This window comes from Dendrobates tinctorius, unplaced genomic scaffold, assembly GCF_039654945.1.
Source record: "Dendrobates tinctorius isolate UK_male_01 unplaced genomic scaffold, ASM3965494v1 ptg000115l, whole genome shotgun sequence".
In the NCBI taxonomy this organism is placed as follows: domain Eukaryota; kingdom Metazoa; phylum Chordata; class Amphibia; order Anura; family Dendrobatidae; genus Dendrobates; species Dendrobates tinctorius.
In genome coordinates this window covers 4569122-4581511 of record NW_027361783.1, presented here as the reverse complement: position 1 = coordinate 4581511, position 12390 = coordinate 4569122, and the positions used below count along the sequence as shown (strand labels likewise).

Here is a 12390-nt window from a genome sequence, read left to right as displayed (position 1 = left end):
GGCCCGGGGGGCATATGCTTCCCTGCCACCCGGCCCAGCCCACCCCTGTCCCCTGTTTACCGCGAACAGATGTCACAGACACGAGACGGAGGCAGATTTCGGGTACAACAGGTCTGAGTTTATTGGCCGTCCTCCTGATGACCTCAGCAATACACCGCAGCACTTCCACAGCTCCCCGTATTCAGGCCCGGGTACCTACGCCTTTCTTCTGTTGTAGTGACATTCCTCCCGACTCTGTCATTGGGGCCGCCCTAGGCCTATCTACCGCCAGCACTTCACCGGTCAGAGGTCGTCGTCAATTTGGTACCCCCCCGGGGCTTCGTCTGTTCTGCGGTTCTTCGTGTCGGGGCCACCCCCCTGACTTCTTTTCTCCTCAATCCCTAGTTGAGCTCCCCACACTGTTTCCTCAATCCCTAGTTGAGCTCCCCACACTGTTCGTACTCCTTCACTGACTCCTCTCCTACTGAGCTCCTCCCGGGACTGGAACTTTCTGGAACCCTCCTGTCCAATTTATCACCTTCCCGGGTCCCTGTAACCCCGCCCCCATGACTAACGGTTTCTAGATCCATAAGCTACTGTCAAGTCCTGTACTCACACTCCCCCCTGCCATCTTGTGGTCAAACCAAGGTACTGCACTCATTCTACACTTTTTCCCAGCTGTTTCCCTTCTGTCATTACTAACATCTGTCTAAAGTGCACAAACCGTTCCTTCTTCCTTCTGACAAGTCTGTTCGTCCGGTCACCTTCCCCACACTCCCCCTTTCTTTGTCTATTGTCGTCCTCGACAATCGTCCCTACCTTCGTCGTCCTGAAGCTTTTCCACAGTCTGTTGTTGGGCCAAACCCGCCACATGCGGGGGCCGAACCAAACCGGGAGCACCATGCTCCGGGCAGCTTACTGCTACTCGCTGGTGCGCACACCACATGACAACTTCTTTCAAATTGGGCTAAGTACACCCGGATTACTCTACGGTGTATACCTCCCACTACTCTCCTCTTCTGTCACCCTCAACTGTCCGGAACGCCATGACCGAGGCCTTACACCTACCAGGTCATTGTCAGCGTCCGCCTATTCTTCTGGGGTGTCCGTGGTGTCAGGGACCTCGCTTGGGACCACTGTCTGATTCAATATCGTCCATCTTTTTGTCCTTCAATTTAAAAACTCATGGTCGGCGTCTTCGTCACACATACTTCGTACCCGGGACCTGTTGCATATTCCTTATGCATATTATACATTAAACCAACTTTTGTATAATCAGATTTTACTAATAGCATAAGTAACCCCTTTTCTTCTTTTTTACTTTTTCTTTAAACCAACATAAAAAACAAAACAGGCATACTCCCCCTTCCTTTAACATAAGCAATTTCCCGTATGCATCCCCGCTGTGTCAGGAGAAAACAACAAAAAAAACAACATTTCCCTTAATGTGGACGTAAAACTGTCCTGTAGACTGCACAACGGTGCACGACAATCCCGGTAGTCCGGGCCATCTCCTGACGGCCGATGTTCCGCCAATTCAGCAGGGGACTCCACAGCCGTGAAGTCCCCAGGATACTTGAGGTGTCTCTGTGAGTCCTTTTACGGGGGCTCTTAGTCTTCGGGGTAGGCGACCACTGTGACAGCATAGTAGCTGCGGGGGCAGTACTCCTTATATTAGGAGACCAAGTCTCCCTCCTGCAGAGCCCAGCCGTGACGGATGGAAGTCTCATTCAAGTACACTTTTTGACCAGTGGCAAGGTCCCGGATGAACCCATAGCCTTTGTCCACATTTGTGTATACCAGCCGCCCGGTGGACCATGGAGCCGCCATGCCAGCCTCTCCTTTCTCATGGAGTAGCCCCCAGATCTCCCGCTCTCTGGCCTTCTTTCCCTCAATGACCTCCGCAACCCAAGCAGAGGGTCCGGTGTAGGCCGCAGAGTCCGGTGGGCGGGCCGCGGTCGGGGTCGAGAGCGGGGCAGAGGCGGCCACAGATTCTGATGAGGAGGCCGCAGCTGGCTTCGGAAGTGAAGTCAGCGGGGCCGCGTGGGAGGCTGCGGCTGGAACCAATGCGGCCGCGGGCACCGGCAAGTCACCCGCAGTCAAGGCCACAGATGGAGCAGCGACCGCAGATGCCGGTGAGTCAACTGCGGCGGCTGACGGCCCGATTACAGCAGTGACCAGGAGTGAGGCCGACGTGGCGGGAGGCCCCGATGGATAGGCTGCCTCCGGAAGATGGAGCGTGGCAGGGGCGGCCTCGGGTTGGTTCCGCGCCGGCAACACAGTACGAGGTGTCGCCTGGTGGGGTGGCTCAGGGTCGCTGTAAGTGGCGACGGTTGGCCTGGCAGGGACCATGTAGTCGTCCGGAGCCGGGGACACCGAAGAGTGAGAAGTCGGGCGGGGAGGCCGAGACCCGAGGTCTATCTGGTACACGGAGCGGGCCGGGATTTGCCTGGGATGCCGCCGGTGGGGCCGTGGACACGCTCACCTTCCCTGGCGCCGTGGCTCCCAGGAGGCTTTCCCACCGCTCCTTCCCCAGCCGTTGATCTTCACCCCGCCGTCCAGCAGGGCTGGCCTCCAGGCTCGATGGTTCCGCGGGGAAGCTCCCTAGGCAGGAATCCCGACGAGACTCGATCTCCTGGTGCCACCGCCATTCCAGGCATCCGATACCACGACAGCTGCAGCGTCTCATACAAGCAAGAGAGAGGAACAGCATCCAAATCCGGGTGAAAAAATCTTCAATCTTTATTCTGCCATCATTAGATACGTTTCGACCCCATCAAGGTCTTTATCAAGTACTTGATAAAGACCTTGATGGGACGAAACGTATCTAATGATGGCAGAATAAAGATTGAAGATTTTTTCACCCGGATTTGGATGCTGTTCCTCTCTCTTGCCTGTATGTACTGCTGGTCCTGACGGGCCCTGGGACCTTTGGAGCGTGCATCCCATACATCTGTGTGCTGTTGGCTGTTTTTTCTCTTATACAGCTGCAGCATCTCATTCTGTCCGGTGTCCAGTAGCTGAATGGCGCCAAATAGCCGCAGCAGGTCTCTCCACCCAGGCCACTCCCGTTCTTGGGTGGGGCGGTGGTCGGTTTCTCCACCCATCTTCCAGGGTCTACCATGAGGAGGCGGTTGTCTCCAGATGAACACCACTCCCCCCAGGGGCAGATTTGATATAGCGCAGGATCATTCAGTCCAATTAGAAATGTCTGCGTCTCTTTTTGGAGCCAAATCGCCACAGCCATCCTTCCAGTTCTTGTACCGCTCCGGTTCCTCTGGTGACAGAAACCAAGTCCCAAATTTGTAATGCACAAATAAAGCAGCCCAAGTCCTTTTGCTTTCCTCTGTCGCAGGCCTGCCACTGAAGTTGAAGTATTGGCGGCAGCGATCCTGCCGAATACGCCAAATGTAGTAAGGTTGCCCAGCTTGGGGGTGGTCCCCTGTTTAGCGCGAACAGACGTCACAGATACGAGACGGAGACAGATTTCGGGTACAACAGGTCCGAGTTTATTTGCCGTCCTCCTGACGACCTCAGCAATACACCGCAGCACTTCCACAGCTCTCCGTATTCAGGCCCGGGTACCTACACCTTTTTCTGTCGTAAAATCCTATAACCAGTGCCTGATACATACTGCCCTAGACTAAAGCAGAAGTATTGTCATTCTATAAAATACCTATCATGTTTTTGAGAGAAAAACTTAAAAAAATGCTGTGAAAAAAAAAAATTGTGAACATACCCATAGACCATTAGTTGGATGCACTTGACTAATAGGTTTCAATATAGAGATTTTCATAGCACTGCATACTAATAGTGACAAATGGCAGTGTGAACACATAGTTCACGCCACAGCATACTTTATCCTATTTGTTTGATAATGTGCATGGAGAAAGCTGCAAGTGAATTTTGCTATAGTGAAAGTATAATATATTTTTAAAATATTAAAGACATGATAAATTATATTTTACGTGCTTTTTCTCTTTATACTTTTAGTTTCGTATTTATTTCTTCATATGAACACTTGGAAAAATGCAGATATACAGATTGCAGGTACCTATGCATATTCTGCATAAAACAGAAAGAAAAGCTTATACTGTAAAAAGCCGAATACTAAATTTTAACTAATAATATAATTTTCTCTTAATTTCTGTGTATTATGGACCAAGGATATAAAAGAAGACTTCTAATCGTAGCTGATGTACAGCCCACTGCTTACCTGTGGCACCAGTCTGCATTGCTGGTTGATTGGTAGATGAGAGGGGAACTGCCGTGCCCAAGTCAAACACTTTGCACATATCATTGTGTAGAAGCTCCAGGCAACTGGAAAATTGAACCCATAGTCGCTCCAATTGCTGTCGATCTTCCTTGCTCAACTGCTTATCCCGAAGAGCATCAGTTATTACATTCCTGTTGCTTACTGCAAGCTCTTGTGCCCTTTCTCTTGTGCGTCTCAGTTCATCACGCAAGTGTTTGCTGTCTGATGATCCACCGACATTGATTGCCAAGTGTCTGTAGCAGGCCACCACCTTTCCATAAAAAAGAGCGTTAAATAGTATGGTAAGTAAAAAGAAAATATCTTCTCTTGCATTATAGCGACTGTGTACCATTGATCATTACTAAATCAAACATAATACTGTACATACATTATTGTTAGTCAGTAAACACAGAGGCCTCAGTTCATTAAGACTGGCATTGTAAATGCTAGTCTTGATGATTCGGACCTCTCTCTGATCTACTGGTAGAAATGTTACTCTAATCAGGGAGTTTAGTGGCTTGATTTTGAAGAATTAAACATACGGCCTAAGCCATGCCCCCGTTCCGCCCATGCTTTTCCTTTTTTGGTGGAGGTGGCCAGGACTGACGTAAACATTGTAAAGATTTAAAGCCACTTTGATACTTTTGACAGTGTCTTAGACAAGGATTCTGACAGCATAAACACCTTTCGGAATTGGGACCAAAGTTAGCTCCTTGACTGATAACCCTTGAATGTTGAAACAGACGACATGCAGCGTTGGTTTGTAATATGTAGCCAAGAAGATACTTTATGACAGTAGTCAAAAATGATTAAAATTTATGGATACAACTAGAGCAACAACAAACAGAATGGTGGGGGTGGATGCAACTGCTGTAGGACTGCTGGAAAAACCAGAGGTTGGTTAAATGCAGCTATCTCAGACTATCTCATAGAGAAGGGACCGAATGGTGGCGTGCATGCACAGCCTTAGTTCTATTATAATAGGACATTTCAGAGCTCTGATTTAAGGATGGTGATCAGAAATGTATTGCATATCTTTGTCAATGCTGAGATTTCTGGCTTTGATTAGGCCTGAGATAGTTCGGTGCATGCGCTAACAGGTTCATGGTGCACGGCATGACCTTTTGCCTACTTGTACAAAACTTTCCCAGGCCCCATCACAGCCAGAAGTCATAGCCTAGTGTGAGGAGGCATGGAGATTCAGCATTCGTGACTGTGAGGTGCGGAGAGGTGAGCAGTAAGATGGGTATAAGGAGTTTTTTTTCTCCACATGTTACATTTATTATGCTACTAGCTGAAGAGCCCAGCGCTGCCCAGGCACAGAAACTAACTACAGTTAATTATAACAAATTATAATGATTATATTTATATATATATAAAGCTGAGTGTATAGCCCTGCCCACTCCGCATAGCCACATTAACTACTTTATATCCCACATCATTCCGTCAGCCAGAGCTACCGGACTACTACCCCTAATATCCCACATCGTCCCGTCAGCCAGAGCCACCGGACTACTAATATCCCACATCATCCCGTCAAAGCCACCGGACTACTACCCCTAATATCCCACATCGTCCCGTCAGCCAAAGCCACCGGACTACTACCCCTAATATCCCACATCATCCCGTCAGCCAGAGCCACCGGACAACTACCACTAATATCCCACATCATCCCGTCACAGTCGCCGGACTACTACCCCTAATATCCCACATCATCCCATCAGCCAGAGCCACCGGACTACTCCCCCTAATATCCCACATCATCCCATCAGCCAGAGCCACCGGACTACTACCCCTAATATCGCACATCATCCTGTCAGCCAGAGCCATCAGACTACTCCCCTTAATATCCCATATCATCCCATCAGCTTGGGGTCAGAACCAGAGCGCTGAGTGGAACGGTCCTAACTTCCATACCAGGGATCCCTTTAAGAGAGGCCTGGGGTGAGAATCAGTGCGCTGAGGGATTTACCCTAACTTCCATACCGGAGATCCCTTTAAAAGAGGCCAGGGATCAGTACCAAAGAGCAGAGTGGATTTGCCCTGACTTCCATACTGGGGATCCCTTTAAGAGAGCCTGCGATCAGAACCAGAGCGCTGGTTGGATTTGCCCTGACTTCCATACCGGAGATCCCTTTAAGAAAGGCCTGGGGTCAGTACCAAAGCGCAGAGTGGATTTGCCCTAACTTCCATACCAATGATCCCTTTAACCCCTTCACGACCCATGACGCCTACGTAGGCGTCATGAAAAGTCGTGCCCAAACGACCTATGACGCCTACGTAGGCGTCATGCTATAAATAGCCCCCCTGCGGGTCGGGTGACCGGGGTCACTGAAAGGTCACCCGACCCGCACACAAAGGACACTCTACAGTTAATCCCTGGGGGCGTGGCTTAGCCCCCACGTGCCTACGATCGCTCTGATTGGCTGTTAAAAGTGAAACAGCCAATCAGAGCGATTTGTAATATTTCACCAATGAAATTTGGTGAAATATTACAATCCAGCCATGGCCGATGCTGCAATAGCATCAGATATGGCTGGACACTGACCCCCGACCCCCCCACACACCGACTGTCGGGGCCGATCGGCCCCCGCCACCGATGGACGGCGGCGATCGTTCGCCGCCGTCATCATCTGCTCCCCCTCCCCTGTCTATCGCTCCCTCCCACCTTCCGATGCCCTCAGGACCTCCGATCGTGCTCCCGGTGTCCCGCCGTGGCTCCCGGCGTCCGGATCATGGGCGCCGCCATCTTGCAAAATGGCGGGCGCATGCGCAGTGCGCCTGCCATTGTCCAAGATGGCGGCGCCCATAAATTTGCCGGTTGCCCATTCATTTTTCATTTTGATCACTGTGATACACTCTCACAGTGATCAAAATGAAAAAAAAAGTAAATACACCCCCCTTTTATCACCCCCATAGCCAGGTGCAAATAATAAAATAAAAAAAAATATTTTTTTTTCCATTTAGGGTTCGAACTAGGGTTAGGGTTGGAATTAGGGTTAGGGTTGGAATAAGGGTTACAGATGGGGTTAGGGTTAGAAATAGGGTTAGAGCTAGAATTAGGGTTAGGGTTGGAATTAGGGTTAAAATTAGGGTTAGGGTTAAAATTAGGGTTAAAATTAGGGTTAGGGTTGGAATTAGGGTTAGGGCTAGAATTAGGGTTAGGGTTGGAATTAGGGTTAGGGCTGGAATTAGGGTTAGGGCTGGAATTAGGGTTAGGGCTGGAATTAGGGTTAGGGCTGGAATTAGGGTTAGGGCTGGAATTAGGGTTAGGGGTGGGTTGGGATTAGGGTTAGGCTTGTAGTTAGGGTTAGAGTTGGGATTAGGGTTAGGGGTGTGTTGGCGTTAGGGCTGTGGTTAGGGTTATTATTAGGGTGGGATTAGGGTTAGGGGTGTGTTGGGGTTAGGGTTGGAGTTAGAATTGAGGGGTTTCCACTGTTTAGGCACATCACGGGGTCTCCGAGCGCGACATGGCGCCACGATTTATTCCAGCCAATTTTGCGTTCAAAATTGTCAAACAGCACTCTCTCCATTCCGAGCCCCGACGTGTGCCCAAACAGTGGTTTACCCCCACATATGGGGTATCAGCGTACTCAGGAAAAATTGCACAACAACTTTGGGAGTCTAATTTCTCCTGTTACCCTTGGGAAAATAAAAAATTGGGGGCTAAAAAAATGATTTTTGTGAAAAAAAATGATTTTTTTTTTCACGGCTCTGAGTTATAAACTTCGGTGAAGCACTTGGGGGTTCAAAGTGCTCATCAAACATCTAGATAAGTTCCTTGGGGGGTCTAGTTTCCAAAATGGGGTCACTTGTGGGGGGTTTCCACTGTTTAGGCACATCAGGGGCTCTGCAAACATAACATGACGCCCGCAGATCATTCCATCAAATCGGTATTTCAAAACGTCACTACTTCCCTTCCGAGCCCCGATGTGTGCCCAAACAGTGGTCCCCCCCACATATGGGGTACCAGCGTTCTCAGGACAAACTGTACAACAACTTTTGGGGTCGAATTTATCCTGTTAACCTTGTGAAAATAAAAAATTGCGGGCTAAAAAATCATTTTTTGAGGAAAAAAAAGATTTTTTTATTTTCACGGTTCTGCGTTATAAACTTCTGTGAAGCACTTGGGGGTTCAAAATGCTCACCACATATCTAGATAAGTTCCTTGGGTGGTCTAGTTTCCAAAATAGGGTCATTTGTGGGGGGTTTCCACTGTTTAGGCACATCAGGGGCTCTGCAAACGTAACATGACGCCCGCAGACCATTCCATCAAGTCGGTATTTCAAAACGTCACTACTTCCCTTCCGAGCCCCGATGTGTGCCCAAACAGTGGTCCCCCCACATATGGGGTACCAGCGTACTCAGGACAAACTGTACAACAACTTTTGGGGTCGAATTTATCCTGTTAACCTTGTGAAAATAAAAAATTGCGGGCTAAAAAATCATTTTTTGAGGAAAAAAATATTTTTATTTTTACAGCTCTGCGTTATACACTTCTGTAAAGCACCTGGGGGTTCAAAGTGCTCACTATGCATCTAGATAACTTCCTTAGGGGGTCTAGTTTCCAAAATGGGGTGATATGTGGGGGAGCTCCAAAGTGTAGGCAGACAGGGCCTCTCCAAACACGACATGGTGTCCGCTAACGATTGGAACTAATTTTCCATTCAAAAAGTCAAATGGCGCTCCTTCCCTTCTGAGCCCTGCCGTGCGCCCAAACAGTGGTTCCCTCCCACATATGGGGTGCCACCGTACTCAGGACAAACTGAACAGCAACTTTAGGGGTCCAATTTATCCTGTTACCCTTGTGAAAATAAAAAATAGCGGGCTAAAAAATCATTTTTGAGGAAAAAAAATGATTTTTTATTTTCATGGCTCTGCGTTTATAAACTTCTGTGAAGCACTTGGGGGTTCAAAGTGCTCACTACACATCTAGATAAGCTCCTTGGGGGGTCTAGTTTCCAAAATGGGGTCACTTGTGGGGGGTTTCTACTGTTTAGGCACATCAGGGGCTCTGCAAACGCAACATGATGCCCGCAGAACATCCCATCAGTCTGCATTCCAAAATTGCACTCCTTCCCTTCTGAGCTCTCCCATGCGCCCAAACAGTGGTTTCCCCTGACATATGGGGTATCGGTGTACTCAGGACAAATTACACAACAACTTTTGTGGTCCAATTTCTCCTGTTAGCCTTGTGAAAATAAAAAATAGCGGGCTAAAAAATCATTTTTGAGGAAAAAAAATTATTTTTTTATTTTCACTTTTCTGCGTCATAAACTTCTGTGAAGCACTTGTGGGTTCAAAGTCCTCACCACACATCTAGAAAAGTTCCTTGTGTGGTCTAGTTTCCAAAATGGGGTCACTTGTGGGGGAGCTCTAATGTTTAGGCACACAGGGGCTCTCCAAACACGACATGGTGTCCACTAACGATTGGAGCTAATTTTCCATTCAAAAAGTCAAATGGTGCTCCTTCCCTTCGGGACCCTGCCGTGTGCCCAAACAGTGGTTTATGACCACATATGAGGTATCTGTGCACTCAGGAGAAATTGCCCAACAAATTTTAGGATCCATTTTATCCCACTGCCCATGTGAAAATGAAAAAACTGAGGCTAAAAGAAAATTTTTGTGAAAAAAAAGTCCTTTTTTTTTTTTTATGGATCAATTTGTGAAGCACCTGGCGGTTCAAAGTGCTCACTATGCATCTAAATAAGTTCCTTGGAGAGTCTAGTTTCCAAAATGGGGTCACTTGTGGGGGAGCTCCAATGTTTAGGCGCACAGGGACTCTCCAAACGCGACATGGCAACCGCTAAATATTCCAGCATATTTTCCATTCAAAAAGTCAAATGACGCTCCTTCCCTTCTGAGCTCTGCCGTGCGCCCAAACAGTGGTTTATGACCACATATGAGGTATCGGTGTACTCAGGAGAAATTGCCCAACAAATTTTAGGATCCATTTTATCCTGTTGCCCATGTGAAAATGAAAAAATTGATGCTAAAAGAAATTTTTTATTGGAAAAATTAAAATGTTCATATTTTCCTTCCACATTGCTTTAATAGCTGTGAAGCACCTGAAGGGTTAATAATCTTCTTGAATATAGTTTTGAGTAGCTTGAGGGGTGCAGTTTTTAGAATGGTGTCACTTTGGGGTATTTTCTGCCATATAGACCCCTCAAAGTGACTTCAAATGTGAGGTGGTCCCTAAAAAAAATGGTTTTGTAAATTTTGTTGTAAAAATGAGAAATCGCTGGTCAACTTTTAACCCTTATAACTTCCCAACAAAAAAAAATTTTGTTTCCAAAATTGTGCTGATGTAAAGTAGACATGTGGGAAATGTTATTTATTAACTATTTTGTGTCACATAACTCTCTGGTTTAACGGAATAAAAATTAAAAATGTGAAAATTGCGAAATTTTCAAAATTTTCGCCAAATTTCCGTTTTTTTCACAAATAAATGAAAACATTATTGACCTAAGTTTACCACTAACATGAAGCCAAATATGTCACGAAAAAACAATCTCAGAATCGCTAGGATCCGTTGAAGCGTTCCTGAGTTATTACCTCATAAAGGGACACTGGTCAATATTGCCAAAAATGGCCAGGTCATTAAGGTCAAAATAGGCTGGGTCATGAAGGGGTTAAGAGACCCTGGGGTCAGAACCACAGAGCTGAGTGGAACGGTTCTAACTTCCATACTGGGGATCCATTTATGAGAGGCCTGGGGTCAAAACCAAAGTGCTCTATGTTCCCTTCTGTGGGGCAGACAATGGCTGGGAGCTTATATTCCCAGGGATGCTAGATTTCTCCCACCCAGTCAGTGTCTGCTGAGGTGTTTTCTGGAGAGGGAAAACTTGGTCATAGCAACCAATCATAGCTCAGCTTCTTTTAAACAGCTCTGGTGAAATGAGAGATGCTTAGTGATTGGTTGCAAGGAAAACTGTTGCTCATAGCAACCAATCACAGCTCAGCTTCTTTTGAACAGCTCTGGTGAAATGAAAGATGGTTTGTGATTGGTTGGTGATACACACATACATACATTCAGTTTTATATCTATAGATGGGGTCTGATAATAAGGGGCATTTAATGCACATGAACAAGTGTATTGGAATTTTGCATGATATGCTCATCTCCAACCATATTAATTAAGAAGTGAACGACTCCTAATGAATTTACTTACTCTAAATGACTCTGGATCAAGACTGGCAAACAGAATGCTAGGTTTGATGAATTTCCCCCACATAGTAACTTTTTATAGTATAGTTTTAATTCATTCTGTCTTCTATCTGAGGAAATATGCATTAACTGTCACTTCTTCCTTGTGTATCTAATCTAGAGAAGCTTTGCATGACATTTGAGACATAATCCTACCGTGCATCTATTCTTGTCCAGCTACACTGCATGGTCATCTGTCTCCTCTCATTTGGTAGGCAGCACTTATCCTTGCACTGACATTGAGCAAATGTCCCCCACACAACAAATACGCTATGACACAAAGGCACAGAGCAATTTAAAAATGAATTTGATGTAAATAGATTGATTTCTGAAAGACAGCTAAGTGCCAGCCTTGAGAAGAATAAGTAAATGCCACCACCACATACAAAAACACTCATGTTAGCATTACAATAAACACCATGCAGTATAATAATGTGACAATGATATACCTTGTGCAGTGCATCCAGTACAACATTACATTCTTCCTTCACTTTCTGGAAGTTCGCCTGCCCTTCACTGGCCACCTTGTTATTTTGTATAGGCATCGCTGCTCAATGCTCTTGAGAAGTCTCCGATAGGTTTTAGAATTTATCAAGCCGCTTGTTGTTCTTCAACTGGTAAGGTTGCCATTTCCAGCCTTGAATTATTAGGTGCTTTGTTGTCCTTTAGTGTCTCTTAAATAATCCCTTTTCTTCAGGATGAAATAGTGGGAGCAGTCTTTCTGAAAAGGTTAGCTGAGCAGCAGCATTAACAAGAAGAGTGCTGATAAGTAATCCAAGTGATTATGGAAGGAGGTCCTGACCCTTGGTGGATGGACAAGGCTTCTGTAATCTCTTTATCATCTTTGGAGACCAAGTGTTGTCTGTTATACAGTTCTATTGGATTCTATTGTATATATTTTTTTTAGTTTTCTTTCTATTTGTGTTCATTAGGAACCATACACTTTA

General features: G+C 46.5%; 1 protein-coding gene across 1 annotated transcript in view; it reads right to left on the bottom strand.

The window, feature by feature from the left end:
* The window catches only part of LOC141101126 (regulator of G-protein signaling 9-binding protein B-like), a 67812-nt gene extending 55690 nt beyond the window's left edge, over window positions 1-12122 (bottom strand). The window contains exons 1-2 of the mRNA XM_073589952.1: window positions 11893-12122; window positions 4196-4505 (exon numbers count right to left, since the gene is read on the bottom strand). Of these exons, the coding sequence (XP_073446053.1) occupies window positions 4196-4505; window positions 11893-11988 (406 nt within the window). The 5' untranslated portion in view covers window positions 11989-12122. The remainder of the gene's footprint in view (window positions 1-4195; window positions 4506-11892) is intronic.
* Between the last annotated feature and the right edge of the window lie 268 nt (window positions 12123-12390).